Source organism: Dermochelys coriacea, chromosome 5 (assembly GCF_009764565.3).
Source record: "Dermochelys coriacea isolate rDerCor1 chromosome 5, rDerCor1.pri.v4, whole genome shotgun sequence".
NCBI lineage: Eukaryota > Metazoa > Chordata > Testudines > Dermochelyidae > Dermochelys > Dermochelys coriacea.
Genome location: NC_050072.1, coordinates 121,515,312 through 121,540,339, shown reverse-complemented (window position 1 = coordinate 121,540,339; position 25,028 = coordinate 121,515,312). Strand labels below are relative to the sequence as shown.

General features: G+C 42.4%; 2 protein-coding genes and 1 long non-coding RNA gene across 5 annotated transcripts in view; 2 read left to right on the top strand and 1 right to left on the bottom strand.

Moving 5' to 3' along the window:
- The window catches only part of PTGR1 (prostaglandin reductase 1), a 68,323-nt gene extending 46,758 nt beyond the window's left edge, over positions 1-21,565 (top strand). The window contains exons 11-12 of the mRNA XM_043514153.1: positions 15,696-17,574; positions 18,461-21,565. Coding sequence (XP_043370088.1) covers positions 15,696-15,710 — 15 coding nt within the window. The 3' untranslated portion in view covers positions 15,711-17,574; positions 18,461-21,565. The remainder of the gene's footprint in view (positions 1-15,695; positions 17,575-18,460) is intronic.
- Positions 804-10,605, bottom strand: TXN (thioredoxin). Of its 3 annotated transcripts, none has more exons than XM_043514155.1 (5): positions 10,449-10,605; positions 6,860-6,964; positions 5,247-5,306; positions 2,981-3,072; positions 804-813 (listed from the first exon to the last, which is right to left on the bottom strand). In XM_043514155.1, the coding sequence occupies exons 1-4, from the start codon at positions 10,470-10,472 to the stop codon at positions 2,986-2,988; spliced, it is 276 nt and encodes a 91-aa protein (XP_043370090.1). In that variant the 5' UTR covers positions 10,473-10,605; the 3' UTR covers positions 804-813; positions 2,981-2,985. The 3 variants fall into 3 exon arrangements, with proteins under 3 accessions (XP_043370090.1, XP_038257508.1, XP_043370091.1); XM_038401580.2 differs by lacking the exon at positions 804-813 and adding an exon at positions 1,016-1,228 and having other exon boundaries at positions 3,007-3,072; positions 10,449-10,604; XM_043514156.1 differs by lacking the exon at positions 804-813 and adding an exon at positions 1,693-2,229 and having other exon boundaries at positions 3,007-3,072.
- Positions 4,523-6,965, top strand: LOC122460120. The gene is made up of 2 exons (XR_006281210.1): positions 4,523-4,870; positions 5,004-6,965. It is a non-coding gene; the product is annotated as an uncharacterized LOC122460120 (long non-coding RNA).
- Positions 21,566-25,028: the final 3,463 nt, after the last annotated feature.

The window sequence follows — 25,028 nt, the reverse complement described above, 5'->3', positions numbered from 1 at the left end:
GTGTTGGTGTCACCAATGGGTCATTAAAGAACTTAGTGGAATCAACCCATATCAATTGAGAATCAAAGAAACAAGGCAAACCCCAATGACTTAACACTTAAAACTCTAGAAGGCAGATGCAAATACTCAGTGCATTGTGCCCTAAAGGGCAGCAGGAGCCTTGTACTGTACAAGTCTTGCTTGTCTAGTTTTGCCACAGGGAACTAAAAACAGACAGGTATTGCTACTGCCCCAAGACCTCAGAGAACAGGAGCCTGCCCCCTGTGGAATGGTGTGGGTCCTTGGGCATTCCCAGGGGACTGAATACAGGGTGGGGAATAGACCAGACCCTGGATCTTGTGGCAAACAGCACCAAAGACCTTTTTGTGGACTCAAATTGAAAGAAAAGCTTCAACCTGAAGTCATCCAGACAATGAAGCCAATTGACAGCAGATAACACATACCAACCTTGCTAAGGTTGTTTGGACCCCTCTTCCCCACCCTCATTTCAAGTTTTTGCATTAAATAGTTCTCACTATATTACTTCTGAGCCAGGCAAGCGAAGCATTTTGAATATGGAATCCTAAAGTGTTTTTCTAACAGAGACCTTCTAAAGCCATTAAAGCTATAGTTTTGGTACCTCTAGTCAGACATTAGGAGGACAACATAGTGCTGGCACCTCCAAACCTGAGCAGAATAAGATGGATACATTACATGTACAAATCAGCTATTACTGGAAAACATGTGTTTTGGATTAAGATGGGATATGGTGAACTATTTGCACCGAGAACTTTGTTTAAACAGGACAAACTGCTGGAAATTAGCGATCTCATGCTGTACAAAGCAGGTCAATACTAGTGAGAATAGCCATCTAGTTTTAGGGGAGTACTTCAGAGGGATTGAGGGGGGATTAACTTAATATCTAGCATTTGATCCAGTAGACCACCACATTACCACCTAGCCATCCATCCCCAGGAGAAATACAGCTATATATTAGGCAAGCTGCCTAGTTTCACACACTGGACAGCAGTCTTTGTAAGTGAAGAATTTACATTTTATTGTACTCATTTACAGTCTGAAGGGACAACATTTTTGGATACATATTTAGCTACCTTGATTAGATTCCATAAGTAGAAAAAGTTACAGGCTATATATAAACAGTCAACATTAACTGTTCAGTGTTTGATCAGCGTAGCTTGGTAATGCTTTCTTCCAGCTTCTCTCTGTTTGCTCCAGAGAATTCATGCACCTGTAACAAGAATTTGGTTTTTTAAGTATAGCCATTTAAAACAGTGATTTTAGCACAAATAGTTTTATAATCTGGAAAGATATTGGCAATTTTAGTCCCATACTATATTATGTCAGAGGATAATAGGGGTCCAGTGTTGGAGGTCTGAAGTATTGTTTTGCTTTCCAGATTTTTGTATTCTGCAGCTCTGCATCCCAAAGTATTTTTACACACTTTGGACCAGACCCTACTATATTGTTCTCCAATCACCTTTTACTGACTCTAGTCTTACTTACAGTTTTACAGATTTCATATGAACCAGCTATACATCCCATGCCAATCTTGGCTCAAAAATATTAAGTTGTATAGAATAAAACTTTTCTTACTGAAAATCTTGCATATTATCCACAAGAAGTTAAACTATTCAGTTAAACTCCAGGTGCAAGACAATTTCTTTTTACCTACTGCACTAAGGAGTTATGACACCACTTCATATCCAGATGAATTAACTTTAGGTAACACTTTGAAAACGTTCTCCAGCTGGGTTAGATTTGTGGACAAGGAACAAACTCAGAAACAAAAAAGATTTAGTTTTAAAGAGAAAGTTACTAGAGATTCTAGAAGATAAGAGTTGTCTACACTAGACATAGAAACCACCTACTCAATCCACCCAACATTTGAGGCATATTTTCTGATGGGCAAATTTAGTTTTTGAAAGCCAAGCTCCCACCCCAGAAGGCCCTTCCTAAAATGAAGGAAATTTGAGCAATGTGCCTGCAAGTCTGGTTATACACTAGCCCACAGTGAAGATGAGTCAGTATGAAGGACCTGTTTTATATCAGAGCACAGCCATCCATCCAATTATTTCATAACTAAGCGATTTTGGAAAACAGACAGCCAAATGAGGTTACTAAATCAGATATTCCAACCAGAAGCTCACCTCTAGGTTGAAAGAAAACATGAGAAGTCTTGCCCAAGTTCTCTTTATTATAGCACCTGGAGTTTAGACTTAAGCATCAGCTGTACCATAATTTACAGTAATTACAATTGTTATTGTGCAGAAGTATTGAATGTGTTACTTTAGCCTTTCCATATAGCTGAAGATTAAACACCTCTATATAAATAGATTAGTTTGCTTTTTTTGAAAAAAGTTATGAATTTAGTTATGATTGGGTCCAAAAAAGATAGGAATAGTAATTAAAATTAAGTCCAGCTGGCCTTCAGCTGGGATAGGTGCATAAAGCAGGTTTCAGACATACTAAGTTCTGAAGAGAGAGGCTCAAAGTCTGGATCATAGCTTCACATTAGGATTTACCTGGAATACAAACCTAGAGTGTTGCCAGAACTTGCTACATGCAGTTAGATCATTTAGAAGAAGTAGTCTGTTTCTAACATTAGTGACCCATTGCTGTAGGCTAGGCATTATCCTGCTCTTTGGGTGCCAATATGAACTTCCTTGTTTCTGAGGCTACTTAAAACTATTTGTGCTCTCTAAGAGTGTAAGTGAACTATATTGCTCAGGAGGTAAATTGAGATGCAAGCTATTGTGAGAGCTTGACAAGGCGCACTTCTCCAGAGACATGTTCAGGAAATGGCTAGCTATTGTGTGGTGTCACTTGCCCCAGTGTTCTATTTTTCCCTAGAATAACTTCCAGCAGCTCCGAGTTAAATCTCATTAGGATGTTTTTTCTGACCCCGTACATGTAGTTATTTTAATTCATATTTATTTAGTGTTTCAGCATCCAGTATTCCCCCCACCCCACCTCTATACACTTTCACTAAGAATGTTGAAAACCTACCTTTTTGCCCTGCTTGTAAAAGTGGAATGTTGGCATGCACTGGACTGCACACTCTGAAGCAATGTCCTAAAAAAAAAGTTTCACTGCAATTTTAGCTTGACAAATTAAACATAACTAACCAGACATTAGATTTGTAACCTAAAGAAAATGAAAGGGAACCAAGTAATTTGCTACACTCTGGTCAGTTTAAGACCGGTCAGTTATGTGGATATACTATAGTCTTCCTGTTTTGGATTTACAACTAGCAGTGGTTTCATCCTCTTTGCTGGATTTGTTTAAACAGAAACAAGACCGATTACTCCTGCAGAAAGTAGCACAATACTAGAGGAAGCTAACTTTCTCCCATATCATGCCTTATTTGTAAGGTAATTTCACAGCTGAATGTCTGCCTAATGAGTTTGTTATACAAAAGCATCTACTAGTCAGCCAGGTTTGCAGTCTGATGTTAATTGGAACAGGTGGAAGTAAGAACCTGTATCGGAAAGGCTTATGAAGATATTCCAATTAGAAGTATTTATCATTCATTACAAAAGGACAAGTACTTTTAAGCAATGAGTAGCATTCCTGCTGTTTATTACCACTCAAGAAGAGTTTATCACTAGCACAGAATAGCTTCAGGTGAGATGCATCAGCTGTAATAGATCAGATATCTAATCAAAGGTTGTTTAAGTTATCTAACTGAAAGATGGGGGGAAAAGGAGAGGGGGAGTGAAATTTAGATTGGCTACACCCCCTGCAGAGAGCAGTGCTTATGCTATTCAAGGTACCTTCACAGCAGGAGCACAGGAAGACAAATACATAAGTAGGTAGTTTTCCCCTCTATAACATTAGGAAACTATGGGAGCCAAGTGAAAGATTACCACAGGTTCTAAACAAGATTTTCAGGCAAGCTAGCAATACTGCCAATACACAGACAAGCCTACAGCATAAGTACTTTAGAAGGCAACATTTGTTGCATTACTTATATGAGGGCCAAGTGGAACCTTTGAGCAGTTATCAGAGTTAAAGGTCAAAAAGGGATCAGACCACTTAGTCTGACCTCCTGTATGTTGTAGGCCATCCCTGCACAATACACCCAACAACTGAAATTTGACCAAAGTATTACAACCCACAAGAGACTAGACTTATGCCACAAGCAACAAAAGCAAGGATCAAGGTGCATCTGTTCCCAAGGCCCCTACAATGGCATGGCAGTGACTGTGCAATATACCCAGATAATTCTGGCAACTGACCCGCATCCACATGCTGCAAAGGAAGACAACACCCTTCCCCTCCCATCCCATCAAGGTCACAGCCAATTTGACCTGGTGGAAAATTCCTTCCCAACTCCACACATGGCAATCAGTTACACCCCAAGCATGTGAGCAAGAACCAGCTAGCCAGGCACCCGAGACTGCACAGTGATACCACCTCAGAGCCCTGTCCCTCACCATCCAATGTCCCATCTGCAGCAATGGTCACCCCAATGCTTCCGAGGAAGGATATTAAAAGGATATTAAAAACCCAGAATACAATAGATAGAGGTGCAAGAGACAATCCCTAACTGACAGATAGCCAGCTGAAACCCTGATGAGCTTTTAGGAACATAAGAAGTCTCCTGAAAGGATCTTAGCTTCATTAGAAGAACTGAAAAGGAACTCAAGTTTTCACTTTAAGATGGCTTGATTCCAGATATTAGAGAAATCTCCATATTAACATGAGACTTTAAAATTGATATTTTAGTCTAGTTTGACTATTTATCAAATTTGTTATTCACATGCACTGAGGACAACAGGAGCTTTGGATATGCAAGGAGTACAGGATCAAGATCACTTAAGCAATCAGACCGATCGCTTGTCAAATTAGTGTTTGCTAGGAATTAAAAGTTTCAGAGTAGCAGCCATGTTAGTCTGTATTCGCAAAAAGAAAAGGAGTACTTGTGGCACCTTAGAGACTAACAATAAATTTGTTAGTCTCTAAGGTGCCACAAGTACTCCTTTTCTTTCTAGGAATTAAAGTACATGATAGTAATTCAACATTTCTCCAACAGGGGGACTAAAATATCCCCTTTAGAAATAATTAATCCCTAGTTTCTTGCTCTAGGTAACCACTGTTGCAGAGACTGACTCATTTTGAGAGCAAAGTCCACCTCAAGTTTTTAGGAGACAAGTTTCCCAGTATTACGTTGCATGGCAAACAACCTTTACTGTCAATTCTGCCACAGTGCACCAACAAGTATACTGTCTATTTGAGGACCTTACCTGAGCATCATCCACATCAACCTCAAGAAACACTATGTCTGGGAACTTCTCACAAAGACTCTAAAATTTTAAAAACACCAAAAAAAGTGTGTTAAAATTGCAGTTTTTATTTCACATAAACCTTGTTTAAGAGTGCTCTAGGATAGTCTTATATAAAAGAGCCCCATTTGGGGAAAAACAAATCTTACCAGTTAGTATCTTTTACTAAAAAGTAGATGTTTCATTTGCCATAGAGCAATGATGTCACTAGCTGGAGCGTCAAGAGTTCACTTACGTGTACCATAGAAGTCATTTTAAGATTTTTAGCAGTACGTTTTAGTTTCAAATGCTTTTTACTAAGATCTTTTATTAGGAACTTAAGGCATTTCCCTCAACCATGAGGTCACATGACAGATTTGTCTCTAGGATAATTATATTTGCATGTGCCTAACCCACAATAATTAAGTTTTAAAACCATTAAGCAAGTTGCAAGTCAGCTGAAGAGTAAGATTTACAGGTCTACAGAGTGATTCATTTCAAGGAAGAGTACATGTATCTCAAAACATGTATTCCTTTTTAATAGCTTAAAAGATTGTAATGTTTCTCTTTTGACTGAAGAAAATTGATAATTTGTGAAAGTTTGACTCAATTCCTCAAGAGAATTAGAACAAAGTTTTAATAGAGCTGAGACTTTGGAGAGTCACAGGTGAAGTATGTTCATTCATCAAAAAGGTTTACTCTTGATAAAATAAGCAGATACAGTAAAACCTCAGAGTTACAAACTGACCAGTCAAGCACACACCTCATTTGGAACCAGAAGTACGCAATCAGGCAGCAGCAGAGACAAAAAAAAGCTAACAGTACAGTACTGTGTTAAACTAAAAAAAAGGGGAGGGGGAGCAGCCTTTTTCTTCCGCATAGTAAAGTTTCAACGCTGTATTCAGTAAATGTTCTGTTTTAAAACTTTTAAGAGAACCACCATAATGTTTTGGTCGTATTACAAACAGCCTCCATTCTGGAAGTGTTCATAACTGAGGATCTAGTGTACCAGGAAATTAGTACAGTTTCCCAGCTACACATTTGTAATAGAATACAGCCACATTTTACACTAATGAATCATGATTACTGGTTTTCACTGATGGCTATTCAGAGTTCGCATGCAGGGTTACAGTTCTTTACTTTTCTAGTTTGGGTCATAAGTGTTAATATCATTTCAGCCTATTCTATCATTTCAATTGTTAGAATGTTATTTGAGATTTAGACTTCAAAATCATTTGACAAGGCTGTCTTATGGCAGCAAAGACAATGAATTTTATTTCAATCTTCTTGACCTTGGTCAGTTTGTTATGATCCCCACAATAAGTGGTGAAGAGCATTTCACTTTTTTGGAGGGAGAATGCTTTAAAAAGAGTGGTGAAGAATTGTTTGGACAATATTAGGAATATCACTGTTTTGGTTAGTCACGCGTAGGTCACAATTGAGGTTTTCTTGCAAGTCTTCCTGCATGAGTATCAACTAACATAAGACAGTTCAAACATCCATAGTGACCTAGTTTTAATAGTAAGATAGCATTGCACTAGTCATGCCTAAGCTGTAAAAACTAGCAGAGTATTGAGTTTGGAATTGTTACTTACATGAAAAAAAGGTTTGATCACTTTGCATGGTCCACACCATGTGGCTGAGAAGTCAACAACTACAAGCTTATCACCAGCAGATTTCAATTCAGACTTAAATTCTTCCTGTAGAGAGAAGAGATTCAACACCAAGTTTTATTTTTGCAAGTGTGCTCTAATCAGTCCCCTCTCTTTATGACTAACTTGTTTTTGAAGTTCATACTCTGTTTCCAGACTGGATATTCTGGTGGCTCAATCCTAATGGCCAGTGTTGCATACCAAGACTTTCTTTAGAATCAGTGAATTTTTAATGCATTAGCAGGAGTCCAAAAAAAAAAAAATGTCTCCCACACCAACCCAAAAGCTATTACAGTAACCTTATTACTTTTTCAGCAACAGAAAAAGTTCTCATGTAGGAATTACCCACCAAGTTGTAGCAGCAGATTTGTTGTACTAGCTGGCCCAAAGCCAAACAAAGCAATACTACTTGAGTCTGGATTTTTTTTTTTTTTTAAGTTTGCATTAAAAAGAAACTGGGCATGCAGGTTAGGCAAGAGTGAAGGAGAGAGTTTGTCGAGCTCTAATCAAATACTTGCTCTAACTAGTGAAACAGGTGCTTCTGACTACCAGTGTTCTGGTATGTTTGATACATGAGGGTATCTTTTATTAGAATTATCATTCTAATCAGATAGAAACAAACACACACACACACACCGCTTCTCCTTATATATAAACATTTGTTTCCAGTCAACTGGTTCTGAAAATGCCATTTTAACTGCAGTCAGTCAAGTCTGTCCAGTTCTTCCATCCTACATTTTAGAACTTTTACTCTTAAATACCACCAAAGCAGTAGACTTATGCCCATAATTATCAAAGCCCTACCTTTTGTTCTCACAGCAAAATAGCATCTCCCCCCAATCCAAAATGGATAGATGGGAATTACACATCTCACTTCAGTTACATGTCTCTGAACAAAGTATAAGATAACCACACTGCACCACAGAACCAATTCTAGTCTTCATACTTAAATGGATCAGCCTTTTGCAATAAAAAGGAAGCTTTCTTGCAAGGTTCAGTGCTTGTCTGCATGACATGTCAAGAGTTCCAATGTTCAGTTTGCCTTTTCTTTAGAAAAGAACACCATTGGGAAGGAAGGACATAGATGTTCAGACTGTTTTAGGCTATGAGGCTACATACCTAGATTGCAAGCCAAGTGACTTATTCTTTAATTCCCAAAATATTAATGCTTACCTTAACATAAAGATGAGAGCATTAAATGGTCTCATTTACAGTGAAATAACATTGTGAGCGCTCAGGTGAACCAAGTTTAGCTAGCCAACCAACAGCATCAGCAGCCCTTTTGCCATCTTTCTTACCCAGCTTTCTACCAGCTCAAAAAACACTCACCAATGCTAGTTATCAATTAGCTGTAGAATAGATATTTATATTCTACTACTTGACTCTATTTATAAGAGCAGGCATGAGCCTTTAGCCATGTGAATTTCTCAGCGAGACATCATGTAATATAACTTGTTTCCACTGATCAGAAGCTATGATGTAGCAAGAGAAAAAGACTGATCATATTTTCACATAACAGACACCACAACCACAGCTTCATGTTCCTATTAGCGTTTTTAACTCTTGAGATTGGATCAGAGATCACTAGCTAATTTCTTCCCTATTTTGAAGATATTTTATGGAGTTAGCCTTTGTGGTGTACATTTTCCAAGACTAAATTAGGTTTCAACTGTGGAGGGAAAGGATTTCTGCTCTCCAACCCAACTAAAATAGTGCCGAAGACCCTATGTAGCAGTTTCAGGTGCTGACAAAATTAGAGTTCTAATTGCATGGTAGTTCTAGATTTCCAGTGTTTAGTTGTTGCTCAGAAAAATTCAGGCACAACCTGTTTCATGTGGCACATACGGCAAGACCAAGCTAAAACTGAACCAGTTTACAGAGGAATATTTCCTACCCTTCCTCCAAATGAATGGAAATGATGCATTCCTTTGAGTACCCAAGTAACATGCAAGACAACAGTTATTTTCAAGCTATATAGGCCCCTAGACATTAGAAATACCAAAAATGGTATTAGCACAGAGGAAATCCTACACTATCACGTTTTACGATTAGATGGTTTCATAATCAGAATAGACAAACTTGCTTATTCCCATTTAATAATCTTTTCACCCATGAGAGATCTCAAAACACTTTACAAAAGGCAGGTAAATATCCCCATTTTAACAAAGGGGAAAAGCAGAGGTGTGAGGTCAGTGTCAAAAACTGGAAACCAGGTGAATCAACTTGCAGCCCAGTGCCCTAAAGCCAATGGAATTCACTAGGGTGGGACCAGTGGGTATGATCTGGTTCAGTTTTATGCTGAAGACTACCTTGGCAAACCCAGTTTTGGGTTACACGAAGAAACTAGGACCCAATTCAATACTAGAATAATTTTTATTTAACATCTTAAGTTTTAAATCAAGAGGACACAATCACAGCAGCTTTGCATACACATGAATAGCTCTCTAGAAACAAAAAGAAAAGGAGGACTTGTGGCACCTGAGAGACTAAAATTTATTAGAGCATAAGCTTTCGTGAGCTACAGCTCACTTCATCGGATGCATTTAAGTGAGCTGTAGCTCACGAAAGCTTATGCTCTAATATATTTGTTAGTCTCCAAGGTGCCACAAGTCCTCCTTTTCTTTTTGCGAATACAGACTAACACGGCTGCTACTCTGAAACCTCTCTAGAAACACCATCTTGTGACAAGCCAAGTACTTAAGACCACTAGTAAAGTGACCTGGTTTATTGTCAACACTGGGTCCCCCTTTTACTCCGCTTCCCCAAGTGCTAGGCAAAATACTTGCTCAGATGAACGCGAACCATTCGTGACCTATGTTCCCCCCCTTCCCTCCCCCCCGAAGGGAATCTGCATGCTGCCTATAATTGTTACACTACTACACTAGCAGCCAAGCTAATCAACCGATGACACCGAAGCCGTACTCATCAGAGTCATCTTTACAGTGTAGACAAAAATATTAGTGCCATGACCTCATCAAGGTCTTCAAAAGGCTGCCGCTGCCAGAGGCAGGTCAGGAGCTACACTTTGACAGCACAGGGCGTGCCCGACAGCGGATTCTGCTGAAGTTGTTTTGAAATTAACTGAGGCAGCGCCCGCTGGGCCGGCAGCGCCAACCCTCGCTGCAGCGTGACTGACTGGCAGCTAGGAGCAGCAGCGCCATGCAACGGGGCCACTCCAACCACCCGGAACTGGGGGAGGGGGGACTCCACACCCACGCGACAAGGGGGCCCGCCGGAGGGCGGGGGGGGGGGGGATAATGGATCCCCTCCCCCGCGCAGGCCGGCCGCCGGCTCAGCCAGAGGCGCCTCAGGAGAGCAGCTCCCCGAGGCCCCGCCCCGCAGCAATGGGGTGGGGGCGGCCTTGCAACGCGGCCCAGGCCCCGAGGACGCCGCCGCCGCCCCCCAGCAGCAGCGGGGGCCACTCACCCCTAGGGCGCGGGCACGAGGCGGGGCTGCAGCCCGCGAGCACCGAACCCCCAGCCCCGCCCCCGAGACACTGGCGAAGGCCGCCCCGCCACTAACAGCCGCTCACCAGGTTCCCCACGGTCTTCACCATCTTTGCCGCCCGGCTTGCGCTCGCGAGACGCCGCTGAACTGAGACTTGGACCGCTAGTGCCTGTGGGGTGGCGCCGCCGCTCTGCCTGCTTATATAGAGGCCAGGCGCCCCCCCCCCCTCCCTCCCGGCCTCAGGGCGCACGCGCGTTTCGCGCCCCGCCCCTCCTTTTTCCAGAGGAGGCGGTTGCGCGCGAACGGCTGACGTAGCGGAGGTCGTGCTCGCGGGTGTCCGTGTTTCCCCCCCCCCGCCCCCCCTCGGCTCGGCGCGCGCTGAGCGGCGCGGGTTAGTGTCCCCCCCGCCCCCTCCCCCGCCCCGCGCGCGCGCTCGCTCGCTCGCTGGGCGGCGGGACTCCGCTGAGCTGTGAGGCGGGGCGGCGGCCACTGGCCCTCCCCCCCCCCCCAGCCCCAAAGGAGAGAGGCCCCCTGCCTCAGCCTGGGAGCGACACAGGGCCTCGCCGAAGCCAGCCAAACCCCTGCCTGGGGCAGGGCCGCACCAAGTGTGTTTTTTTTGGGGGGGGGGGCGGGCCAAATCTGCAAGCGAGGCCCCCGCTCTTCCAACAAATTGCAGCGGGGAGGCCCCACGGGAGGGGGGCAGGAGAGTGAGCCTGGCCTACCCTCACCCCCCAGTGGCTGCTCCTGCCCCAGTTCCCCCCCTCCTGGCACGGTGAGGTGGGGCTCACAGAGCCAGTAGCTCAGATTTGGCCTAGCCGCCCCTCTCCTGTGACAGCCGGGCCAAGTCTGGGGGGCCCTGGAACTCCGCACACCGGGTCGCAATGCCCTCGGCTGCCCTTTCGATTGCTAACCTGGGCGCAGGCACGTCCCCCTACCCCGAAATAATAGGGATGCCTAGGGGCAAGCATTAAATGAGGTAATTTTTGGAATAAAATGCGTGAGCTGTGTTGCAAACCAAATCACGGCCAGGGAGATGAAAGCCTCCAAATCCACAAAGGGCGCTAAAACTAGTATATTAAAAAAAAAAAAAAAAAGCGAGGATTTCACAGCAAATTTCAATTTGTGGGTAGAAATTCAAATCCTGAATAGTTTTGGTTTTTCACCTGGAATATTTTGGTTTAAAGACGTGCAGATTTTCAACTAAAATATTCTGAGGAAAGCGGTTTTTATGTATTCATATTTATCTATATAAACGAAAACACAATACACCAGAAAGCTACAGATAAAAAAAAAAAAATTAGAGAAATACAAAACGGATACATTCAAAATGTACAAATTAAAAATGGTGGTGATGTGCTTTGGTGGGCGCTTGCAGAAATAAAGCAAAAAAGAACGCTGAGGTTTGGGTGAAGAAGCTTAGTGTAATAGTGCAAATGCATTTTGTCTTTGAGGAAATTGAAAACAGATGCTAAGAAATAAAAGGGTGTTTTTCTTTTTTTAATTATGGAAAATAAAAAATGATTACATGGATGGAAATATTTCCTATATGTGTTTGTTTCTCTGGAATTAAACTGGGCCTCTTTTCTGTCACCTGGGCGAAAAAGGGAGGGCAGTAGCTAGTGGAATTTTTGGCGTTGAAGCAACTTTTGATCAGTGAGAGATGCTTGTATGCAGCATTAGTCGCAGCAACATGCTGAGGGCGGGCCTACGTTTCCTTACATAGCTCATGGCTCTCAGTGACTGCTAAAAGCTCAAAAAGAAAAGGAGTACTTGTGGCACCTTAGAGACTAACAAATTCATTTGAGCATACGCTTTCGTGAGCTACAGCTCACTTCATCTGCTACTCTGAAACCTGTCATTATGCTAAAAGCTCAGTGACTTCAGAAAAAACTGCTGTGTAATGATGACCAGGAAGTATTTCACATGCACAGGCCCTACTCAGAAGTCATATGCTTTCCCTCCCTCACTCCTTGCTCACTGTTCATTGTTGATATTGCTGTTTGTAGCATAGCACTATTTACAGCTCACATTACTAGAAAAAATCCAGCCAGGGTGCATTGTTTAAGTAGTTTTAGTCGACTCTGTATGATTTACGGTTTTTCTGAGAGCCTGCAAGTTGCCATGAAGTTTTCTCTTCTTTTGTTTTCAGAAGGAGAAATCAGGGAGGTTACTGAGTTGCCAAGTCAGTGGTGGACCACAGACTTCCTAAAATTATGAAATCTCAAGTAGTCACTTGTAATGCGTAAATTAAACTAGCCCTGGTGTCAAGGTTCCTTCCCCACTCTGAACTCTAGGGTACAAATGTGGGGACCTGCATGAAAGACCCCCTAAGCTTATTTTTACCAGCTTAGGTTAAAAGCTTCCTCAAGATACAAACTTTGCCTTATCCTTGAACCGTATGCTGCCACCACCAAGCATCTTACACAAAGACTAGGAAAAGAGCCTACTTGGAGATGTTTTCCCCCCCAAAATATCCCCCCAAGCCCTACACCCCTTTTCCTGGGGAAGGCTTGATAAGAATCCTCACCAATTTGTACAGGTGAACACAGACCCAAACCCTTGGATCTTAAGAACAATGAAAAATCAATCAGGTTCTTAAAAGAAGAATTTTAATTAAAGAAAAGGTAAAATAATCACCTCTGTAAAATCAGGATGGTAAATACCTTACAGGGTAATCAGATTCAGAAACATAGAGAATCCCTCTAGGCAAAACCTTACATTACAAAAAGACACAAAAACAGGAATATACATTCCATCCAGCACAGCTTATTTTACCAGCCATTAAACAAAAGGAAATCTAACACATTTCTAGGTAGATTACTTACTCACTAACTAACAGGTATAAGGCTACATTTCTGAGCTGCAAAAGCATCACACAGACAGACAAACCCTTTATTCCCCCCACCCCTCCAGATTTGAAAGTATCTTGTCTCCTCGTTGGTCATTTTGGTCAGGTGTCAGCAAGGTTATCTTAGCTTCTTAACACTTTACAGGTGAAAGGGTTTTGCTTCTGGCCAGGAGGGATTTTATAGCACTGTATACAGAAAGGTGGTTACTCTTCTCTTTATATTTATGACACCTGGTTATACATTTATAATAATAATAATGATACAGTGAATACCCTTAAAAAAGTTCCACCAGTTTGAAAGATTCTACTGGGTTCAAAAATATTTCTCATTTTTAAAATGGACAATCCCATTAAAATCTTTCAAACTGCATGGAACTTTTCAAATAACATTTTATAGTGTATTTTGGGTTTTGGTGTATTCTGAGTTTTATTATTTTAGAGGGGTGTATTTTGGGGCTCATTGCATGTGTTTCGGTGTTTGCTGCATGCTTTAAAATCCTGGAATGAATTAAGTTGAGTGATTTTAAAATGTGACTCAGTAGTTGTGCAAATTGTCTTTTCACTCTAGATACCGGGGTTATTGGTGTCCCTATAATTGTAGACAGATTATCAAGATGAATAGATTTTCAGATCCTTTGCACTCAGATGATATAAATATCTGTACCCTATAAAATATACATGGTTTAGAGGTTGGTGGAGCCCAAGCCAAAGGGAATACAAAATGTTAAATTGATTGTTAATGAGAAAAATAAGAACAATTTTAACTGGCAAACAGATAAATGTTTGACTGTAAAGATAAAATATTTCTAACTCATAATAGACCCTTTCTTTTTGTTCCAGTAGAAACAGATATCCCCTTTTACCAAGCTTTAGGGGAAATCCCTGGTTCTTTATCAGATGGCTTCACAGTTATTGTACTGCTTAGTTACACACCTTCTTTCCGGCAAAAGATGTCAATTTATTATTTCATTTCCATAGGCTGTCCTTGTGTCTTTAAAGGATTTTCACCATGTACCAAGCTCCCAGGTGATTTATTCTGCCTGGGAGATGCTGCGTAGTCTTTACGGTGCGCTTTTATTGCCCTTTACTTATTCCTCTCCTTTTGTGAAGAGGATCAATATCTCTCTCATACATGCCAACGATATGCCCAGGGCCACTTTACACCACTTTGACAGCATAAAGGGTCATAAAACCAGAGGCTTCAGAGAGTGGATAATTGTGTAAGGGGATTCTCTGGGTGGTGCATAACTGGCATAATGGTGCTACATGCCCCTTCTTAATGTCTGGGGTAGGGCTGTGATGGAGGCATAGCCAGGAAGAAAGCACTGCTGTGTTCTGCTACCCTCAACTGCCAGAGCATACCCTTGTATCCATGGACAGTTGATTGTAAATTAGAGTACTCTTGGGGCCCAGAATACCAAGAAGTACAAAGGTGGCATAAAGCCTCTCTATCTCCTCTCTCTCTGTGCTGTGCAGATTTCATACAGAACTGGGAATCAGGCCGCTGGTAGTCATACAGCCTGCTTATAGAATACATGAAAACTGAAACCCAAATAAAGTTTCAAAGATATCCGGCACTGACAGGGTTAACAACTTTTAATATAGTAACACAGTCTGTTACTGTAACAGCACTCCAACCAAGAGGGCAAGAGGCTCATTGGTATCTGGTAGTGAGTTTCAGCTGGCTTGCCAAGTTCTAGTGTACCCCAATTCTTTAATGTCATGAAACATACCTGATATGTATCATGCCAGATATCAATAACAAGCTCATAACTCACCGGTTATTATTATCATCATATAATGTAGATGAAAGCAACTGATGCAAAGTTATAGACATAAACTAAAATTATGGTTCTCAAACTGTGTTTGCCAGTTGAGCAGGAGTTATTCTACTCTAGACAAAGGGATGTGGTTTCCCCACCAGGGAGTTACTTTTGAAAGACAATGAAAATGGATTTACATATTGCATAAGCAGATCTATTGAGCTAACAAGGGGTAGAGGCAAAACCTCACACTGTCATGATAGGGGGAGGAGTTTCAGTCACATGTTTAATGTTCATTCAATTACACTGCAGGGCATTGAGGGGAGGAACTAAGTAATTTGCATTTTAGCAATCACCACCAAGTGGGGGACGAAACCAGCAGAATTTCCTTCACCAGCAGACTCCATGCTGCTTTCCCCCACAGCTTGCATGAATTTTACTTTGTGGGGTAATCATCCATTTCAAAAGTTCACTGGACTATAAAGGCAGGGGCAAGAAGACAAAGGAACTGAGCACTTTGGATTTTGTGGGAGATCCTGACTAAAGGGGTTGGTCAGGCATCATGCTGGAAGGTAGATGGTAAGACATCTACCTTGAACGAAGGCTGTAGCTTGTTCTGTTAAACCTTAGTCTCTAGAAAGTGTTTTTCACTTTTATTTGCTTGTAACTTCTAACTCTATCCTTTATACTTGAACTCACTTAAAATCCTACCTCCTTTTAGACTCATAGACGTTAAGGGCAGGAAGGACCATCATGATCATCTAGTCTGATCTCCTGCACATCAGAGGCCACAGAACATCACCTGCCTGCTCCTGTAATTGTTATTTTGTTAATCAACTTGTTTTACTTTTAATGTAAACCAATGCACTGCAGTGTTTGCTTTAAAGTACTGCTAACTCCAGTTATTGTGGCAGGCTGTTGGGTTTTGTCTCTTTTAAGGAGCAAATGAACCAAGTTTCTCCCTGAATGGTCCAGAAGAGGGATGGGCTTCACAGAGCACACAGTTTTGGGAAAATTCAGCACTAGGAGTGTGTTGGGGTCATCTTGCTGTATGCAGAGTGTGGCTGGGGGGGTAACAAGCAGGCTGCTGGGATCAGAATTGCTGAATCAGAGCTGCTGAGCCCACACACAGTGCAGGCATGTATACTGGCTGGGAGCATCCTGAAAGGAGAACCACAGCCGCGCAGCACCTTTTGAAGCACTCAGGGTTACAGGGTAGGCAGTGACACAACCACTCACTAGTCTGGACTGCACCTCAGAATGTGACAGTCTGGGGTTCTGGTAGCTTGTTGCCTCCACCTCCATCAGCCAAATAAAAAAAGGTTTTGGACCCAGTTCCTCACCTCTGTGTTTCTGGCCTCACCTCATCCTTCTGCCTGATGTTCTCATGTGGACAGTCAAAACATGATAATACCTCACCTATCCCTATGTTCTCCAACATACATCTATTAAAATGTTATATTGGGGATTTGTGGGTAGCTTACTACATCACTACAAAAATAAAAAAATATTGTTGATTTGATTGTCTCTCTTTACTAGCCCTGTTGCACCATCTTCCTCTCTCTTGTTTTGGTCCCTCTGCAACTTTTTTCTTCTTTTGTTATCTTGGGTCCCTTTGTTTTGTTTTGTTTTACTCTTTCCAACCTGCCTTTTCCTTTCCTAGATGCTCTACTGGTTTGCCTCTTTTTTCTCCCTGGAATCTCTGGGCAAGATTCTCTCCCATGCAGTGGAAGAGGGTGCTATATACACCTGCTTCACTTAAAGCCATTTACTATGCTGAAGGGCGACATTGATCCCAGGGATGGGATGATGCCCTCTCCTCCCCACAACTCCCTTATGGGTTCAGGTAGGAGACAACAGATTTAAATTCCAGCTGGAGCTCCAGAAGAAACCAGCTCCAGGAAATGCGCTCGATCAGCACATGTCCTTACAATCGTGGCTTTGCCCCCTCTTAAACTGGAGCTGCTGAGAGCACAGAAAAATGGTGCTCTACATCGTCCTTTGGCTCTGATTCACTTCTGTTCCATGTTTAAGACCTTGCTCTTAATCTGCAGGACCCAGCTACCTCAGAGACTACCATCTAACTATTCCTTGAGACAGCTGCACTCTTCTGGGACAATACAGCTTCTTAGACCTAATATGAATCTCATGAGTCAGCAAGAAAGCATTGTCAGTCAAGGGCACTCAACTTTGGAAGGAGCTGGCGTAGGAGATAAAACTAAGTTAACACCTGGCCATATTCAGAGCATACTTCTAGACACTCCTATTTCCCAAAGCTTTGCAACACTAACATAGGAGAGATGGGTGTAAAGGAAAAATAATACCCTCAAAGAGCTTCTCAGAGGCTGGGAGAGGTGAAGAACAGAACCTACCAAGAAGTCCGCTATGGACTATGCTTTGCAGATTTTAATACTTGTTCAGCACAAAGGTCTTAAATCAGTGACAGCCTCCTAGGAATAGACTGGGGCCAAGCAGGTTGTCAGGTGGTACATGCCTGGATGCTTTGAGTGCCCTCCAGGAATAACAAACTTATTTTTTTAAAAGTAATATTCTTCCCGCCTTACAAGGTTTTATACAGTGTTCTGAGCATTCAAAGGTAGGTAAACATTGTGGCTGACACTTTCTCATCAGTAAACAGAGAGCTAATGATACTTACCCACCTTTGCAAGGTGTAGAAAAAAGGTGCTATGTAAGAGTCCAGTATTACTAATATTGTACTCCAGCCTCCTTCTTCTGCCACAATCTATCTAATGAATAGACTTCGATTGCCCACAACCAGCATCGAGTTTTTTGGGCCTCCTAAATACTCACTCCTCCCCATAGAAAGACTCCCACTGATTTCAGGGATTTTTGATTTGGATTCCCAGTTATCCCGTGATTAGGATGCTAACATGAGACCCAGGGTCAATGCCCTGCTCTGCCACAGGCTTCCTCTGTGACCCTGGGCAAGTCATTTAGTCTCTCTATTCCTCAGTTCCTCTTGTGTTAAAATGGGGATAATAGCACTGCCCTACCTCCCGGGGTGTTGTGAGGATAAATACATTAAAAAAAATTAGGTGCTAACATATTACGGTAATGGAGACCATATAAGCATGTAAGATGGAGGGGCAAGATTACAGTTAGTACTTAGGTCTATGTTTTCCTTAGTAAAGCCATCTCTTTTTTCCAGAATTTTTCCTCCAGAAAAGAGGAGAAAGGCCGAGAGGCCCAGTCAATAACAGTTTATTGTCATGGGGTGCTTTGTGACCTATGTAAATTACATTATTAATATTAAATATTGCCTCCATTTGTATTTGTTTGCTGAGAGCAGGTATGTCAGGACATTGGTGCACTGCTCCTCTGTGAAGGACATCTTGAGGATTTCCTTCCTGAGGCATGCTAAAGGCAATGTGATAATGAAGGAAAAGTTCTATCAGGCCATTGTATATTTTAGAGAGAATGTGCTTGAGTGTTTTGCTGTTCTGAAAAGCCTCCTCTTTCAGGGAGGAACAAATAACTGTTTCTCTCTGAGCATAGCTTCAGTGAAGTGCCTAGCTTGCAGATACATATAGAAGTCCATATGAGCAGGTTGTATTTGGTCATGCTTTCTTTAGATATGCTCTTCCAGGAAGTATTGGTGTTTATACAAAACACATTCGTTCCCAGTGCTTGGAAGCTTGGGGTTTTCCCATCCAGGCAGGAAGCTGGGCTTTTGGGTCAAATTCTGATCACCTTGCCCTGAGTGTGAATCTGGAAGAATTCCACTGACTTCAGCGGAGTTACCCCTGTGTAAATGAATTGAAAATTTAGCTAGCTTATCAAAAACTAAGTGAGTACCTGGAAATAACAAAAATATTTAGAGCTAGACTCGACCTCCCTTATTTACACTGAGCAGTCCTTTACTCTGCAAGGAGTCCCACTGAAATCAACAGGGCTATTCTCAGAGAAAGTACCACTCAATATAAGACTGGCAGAATCTGCCCCATTAAGTTTAGGACAGTTTACATTTTCTTCAATAATAAAGCATGGGAGCTATGTGTTTTAATCTCACTTAGCTTGGTGTAAATCAGGAGTAACACATCAGTATTAAAGCTGGTGTGAGATCAAACATGCCCTCTAACTTTACGAGCAAATGTAAAGAAGCTTCAAGCACCAATTAGATAAAAACATTCTTCTCTGAGGGCTCAATAGCATACAGAGTAGAATTCTGTTAAATATGCCTTACATATTAGAGATAGGCCTGAGACTTACATTCATTTAGATCTAGATCCAGACTGGAACGTCTCCAAAGTTCTGGGGTCTTTTGTTACAGGGTTCTGGCCCAGTTCCTTCTCTGGTACATAAAGAGGGAAAGAATGGTATACCACAAATAAAAGTGTACTGTACAGGCATTAAAAAATGTGGCACTGCTTTTGACTGCGGACTAAAATCTTGGGCAGCTGAAATTTTTTTTTGACCAATACCATAAACAATACAGCACCCAACATGCAGTTTCAAAATGCTCTGTGACTAATGCCATTCAAACATCTTAATAACATCTGATCTGGATGCAAACACTTATTTGCCTAATGCCTTTTGGCACGCTGCTCAAATTGAATGACATTCCCCTTTCGACAGTGAGGGACTGAACATAGACAGAGTGCTTTGTGGGAGTTTCTCAGAAGCAGCATTGTAACAGATGGGGCTCATCTAGGGAAGATCTATTGTTCTTTCTGTGCTACATCACATTCAGAGCATAGATCCATAAAAATGAACTCCTTTGCCCCTGAATGCCGGAAAATGATCTGTTCTGGCACGGCCACCTTGCTCTGCCAGTCTCTCCTTGCACTTTTTCTCTTCCTCTCCCTTTGTTCCCCTCCCTCAGTTTCTCCTTGTTTTTTTCCCCCTTTCCTCTCTACTTTCCTTCCCTGTTTTGCTTGGAAATACGTGGAATGCTATAGATCAAAATGTGTAAAACTTCTTTCTAGCACCTCTCATTAACACCACAGAACATGATCCTTCCTGCAAAGTGGGCTCCTGCCTCTCTGCATGAAGGTGGGGATAAAGGATACAGATTCTGGTGCATCAGGGACTCTTTTGAATGTTATGGGATTGTCCAGAGATTGTGACCTTCTGAAGTGATGTATTTGGCAGTGTTGAGTTAATATTCAATGTAAATCTTACCTTGAGACCGGAATGGATAGCCCTGAATCTTATCAGAACGGAGATTGAGTTCATACACTATTCTTCCTGGAGTTGTGGGGGTTTTGTGCCATTGTGGTTGCAAAATGATGAATTCTGCCTTAGGGCTAGCGCTATGGTAACTACAGACTAAATGAAGTGGCAGCCTTGCAGATAATAAAAAGACACACGGTAGGATTCTGTGCTCACCTTCAAGAGGTGTGGCTCAGAACTTGTAGGATGAAGGAAGGCTTTAAGATGGGTTTAAGTTCCTCTGCACTGTCCAGAAGCCGGGCTTTCTGGGCCCTCCAATATAACTTAGACAGCCCTGGGGACCTATTTAAAACCTCCTGGCACTGCCCTATGGGCCGTGCTGCTGCCTGGAATCTCCACAGTATTGTATCTTGTGGCCTGGCCCCCAGCAAGCCACCTATGCCAGGGCTTATTAAGGGACCCTTAAAAGGCAGCCTCATGGCTGTCTCTGCAGTGCCTATGTCGCGAGCATCCCTTCTATGCCCAGAATCAGGACTTTTGGGGCCCTTTGAAGCTGCTTCGGCCCTTTTACATGGTGTAAAGAGGCTGGAGTGGGGGTGAGGATCTCAGCCTCAATTAATTTAAAAAGTTTTAAAAATGCAGCCCATGCTCGTCAAATGCTTTTGAAAAGGCTAAGTCACAAATACTTGGTCCAGCCACAAAGGGCCGCACAGAAATGGTCCATGCTCATGATCCATGCAGAAAAAAGGTGCAGGCTATAGCACATGTGCATTTGAGTGCACAGTCATTGAGACTGTACGTATACATTGCAAAAGTGCTCAGGCCTAAATTTTCAAAAGTGACTTGTGATATTAGGTGCCTGAATTTTTGGGTGCTCAAGTTGAGATGCCTTAAAGGGGCCTGATTTTTAGAAAGTACTGAGCACCAGCTGCCTGGAAACCCTTTCAGGTGTCTCATGCTGAGCACCCAAAAACTGATGATCACTAACCATACTGAAACATTTAGGCCTCATATACTATAGTCATCATCAGCACTATGCAAAATCCTAAAAGAGACAGGAAATGGGAGCTTCCACGCACACAGGGCTAGTTGACTGCCTAACTAATTCTTCGTAGGCATAGTCACCCAATGGGCATGCTGGAATGTGGTAATTACATAACCAAATGTAAGCATGCAAATGGATGCACATATTTGTGCATGGAACTCAAGACTCGTTTTAAAAAAGAAAATTGGCTCTGTTTGTGGAATTAAATAATGACGGAAAAGATGTAACTATGACTGAAACTCTTGAACAAATAAAGCTGAGGTGAATACTAAATGTAAATAGCACTGTACCAATCCCATGTACCATGTGCCTTCTCTTACTTTTTTCTATTCTCTTTACTCTCGTCTCCTCTTTTTAATTCTCCATCCTGTCATACTTAACACAATGCTACATAATAATAATTTTTAGACCTCTCCCCTGCGTTGCTTGTTTATTTTGTTGTTTAAAACTCAAGAAAAATCAAAGAAAGCTTTTGAACAGCATCCACAACCTTCCTTTTAACACATTCCTAAATACAGCTGTACAGACCCTAGGTTTTGCAGAGCTCATAAGTATGTTTTTACACGACTGATGTTGTGCCAATCACATCCACCCTCTGGCATATTTACATAATCTTCCCCTTACTACCAGGTCCATCAAATCTACTGTTAAAGTGATATCAAGCATTTAATGGGATTTCAATGGAGTTAGCCACTGAGGTGCTTTTGAAAATCCCACTTGGCGTGTATCTGCATCTCTGGGTGCATAAATACCTTTAAAAATCTGTCCCTCAGTTCTGCAGTGATAGGTTTGAAAATGCTACATGGGGTGTTTCTCTATTAAAAAAAATATGTTTTCATTTTCCTCTAAAAACATCACTGAAGCATTTCTATTGCTCTCAGGCTTTGTAAAATCTTGTTTTTTACACAATCAAAGGTCAGATTTTCAGACAAGCTAGCCAGGTAAATGTGCATGCAAATGCCCTGGCTAATTTGCACTTGCAATTTATGAAGCTGTAAACACAAACTGGTGATAGGCTGCACAAATGGCTAATTAGGCTCAGCTGTGTGCACAGTCATGTCACACCTTTAACCTTCACGCATACACAAGGTCATAATGCCTCATAAATACTGTAAATCGTTTCTCTGGACAGCCAGGTTATAGAAACAAGGCCTCAAAAAAAGGTGCAAAACTGAGACAGACTGAACAGGGTAATCATCTACAAGCAAAGTTAATGTTTACATTCTTTGCACCCAACTAATATTAACTGGAATGGTCAGTTATGGTTACGCAATTTTATGCACCGTTTCCGAATGGACACTGAAGATTGCCTGAGCCTTAGCAGTTACTCATTAACAGGCGGCTGGAATCGTCAGCTTCATTTGGAACTATCCCAGCTCACAAGCAAACTGCTTGCTATTGTAAGTGTTGTGTGATTGACTTAGTGAGTATTATACGCACCTTCTGCAATGTCAGATGTGGTGTAGTTCCTATATAAACACTTGCCATTGCAAGTTCTACCCCGCAGCTGGTTTTAATACAATACATGACATATGTGGTGGGGATCTCCAGCCAGTAAATAGCTGGCTGATGGGGGTGGGAGCCCTTGGCTTTATGCCTCAGTCCTTTCAGTCTGTTGTTAACTGCCAGGAAATGCTTGGTCTTCAGGTCATCTTTACAATGATGAACACTGAAAGTATCAAAATATTGAGAAAAGCTAATGACCAGACCAGACCAACAGAAGAGGGACTCAACATCTAGATCTGAATCCAAATCAGAGAGGAGGGAGTCAAACCCAGCTCTGAATCCAAATCTTTCTAAATTTCAGGCGCTCAGATTCAGCCCATTCAAGACAGGCGCAAGCTATAACTTTGGATCTGGAGTTTAGTGACAGGCTCGCTCTACCTTTTAGGTTGCAAAGCATCAGGACAACAACCAGAGCAATGGGAGGTATGAGAACATGGCCAGCCCACTCCAACTTTTTAGTATCTCGTTAATGTCCTTTTCAATATGACTTCAGACCACATATTTTCATTCCAGGTAAACCCCTCAGAACTCCTCTTGTGTGGTTGCAGCTCTGTTGCAAGGATAAATGTTGAACTGCACATAGCAAAGGGTCTATGTTCTCCTCACAGTCCTGGTGTTTTCCTAGCAGATGAAGGCCAATAAATATAGGAACTGATAGAAATGCAAAGATTCATGCTCCACTTTTCATTATTCATAATAAATACATACAGGAAATAATTTAAGCTGGTGAAAAAAAATCAACCAAAAGAGAAGATCCAAAGTCAGCAGTGCAATTAGTTACCTGCTCTGATTTTGGTGCTTGTGATATCCACAACAATTGCAGGAGAAACACAAGATCCGATTCCTGACCTTATCTGTGTCTTGAGAGGTGAATGAAAGATTATAAATCGCTCACAATCTGAGGTTAAGGTCATTAAGGTCAATGGAAAACCCCCCTTTCTGATTTTGGATCTTTAACAGTTAGAAAATAGAAGAAGATAAACTATCATTTTGCAATCCACTGCTCAAGATACCATCTTTAACCAAGGGAATTTGACTGCAAATAAAAAATCGTGGCATCAAGATCACATGTGCACGTATCACACAATTTCTTTCTTTTCTTTTTGTGTGTCAGGGAGTTTCGCATGAGGAGGAAGACAGTTTGGGGCTTCCTTTACACCCCTCCTGTACCCCAAACCCCTCATCCCTGGCCCCACCCCAGAGTCTGCACCCCCAGCCAGAGCCCTCATCTCCTCATGCACCCCAACCCCCTGCCCCAGCCTGAAGCCCCCTGCCACACCCTGAACCCCTCATTTCTGGCCCCACCCCAGAGCCTGAACCTCCAGCTGGAGCCCTCATCCCCTCCTGCACCCCAACTCCCTGCCCCAGCCCGGTGGAAGTGAGTGAGGGTTGGGAAGAGCGAGTGACGGAGGGAGGGGGGATGGAGTGAACGGGGGCAGGGGCTCGGAGAAGGGGCAGAGCAGAGCAAGGCCTCAGGGCAGGGGTGGGGCAAGGGTATTCAGGTTTGTGTGATTAGAAAGTTGGCAACCCTAGGTAGAGAATACATCAATACAGGCACCTTAGAATAACCAAGGGAGAACACTACTGAGGGGCACAGGAAGGGAAAAAAGATGAGGTTTAAAGTGAGATTTGAACAGAGGGAGCTGATGAAGCAGAGAGACTGGAAAAGCCAGATGGCAGAAGTCTCACAACAGCAGTGGCAAGACTGACTATGTCTACACTACAAAGTTAAGTCAACTTCAGTTACATCACCAATCATCCACCACTGTAGTGAAACTGTTTTTGCACGTCCACACATAGCTTCTTGTCCACAGTTGGTGCTCTTGCATCGACAGAGAGAGCAGTGCACTGTAGGTAGCTATCCCACTGTGCAACTCACCACCATCTGAATACACCACATGGGGTATTCAGGAGAAGGGATTGGAGTGCCTCGGGGGGGTGGGCTCCCCGTCCCATGATGCAATTTTCTCTATCCCATCTTTCCATGGGCTTCTGACTATGTTTCACACCACTTTTCAACAGCCTCTCCCCGTCTCCCACTGACACAGCTACTGCCGCTCGTTTTACCTATGTCACTGGGAGAGCTCTCTCCCATTGACATAGAGCGGCTACACGAGCAGTCTTATAGCAGCACAGGGAGGGGAGGTCTGTTTGGGACTTGCTAATGCTGCTTATCTAGAAAACATGCTAATTCATAAACTTTACCTATAGGCTTCTATCTTGTGCTTCTCACTGTAAAATCTGGGACCCTCACAGTACCCCCGAGAGGCACTGAAGTGTTATTAACCCCCTTGTACAGATGAAGAAACTGGGGGATTAAGGGCCAGATTTTTACAGAAGTGCTCAATACCCAGAGCTGAGGCCAGGTTT

What these genes read in the sequence shown, in the direction of transcription:
- TXN (XM_038401580.2), bottom strand. Translation starts at nt 10,472, where the DNA reads ATGGTGAAGACCGTGGGGAACCTG. An exon ending in TGAAGACCGTGGGGAACCTG is followed by an intron (nt 6,965 to 10,448) that starts GTGAGCGGCTGT and finishes TTCTCTCTACAG; the next exon opens with GAAGAATTTAAGTCTGAATT. An exon ending in TTTACAAGCAGGGCAAAAAG is followed by an intron (nt 1,229 to 3,006) that starts GTAGGTTTTCAA and finishes TTCTTGTTACAG; the next exon opens with GTGCATGAATTCTCTGGAGC.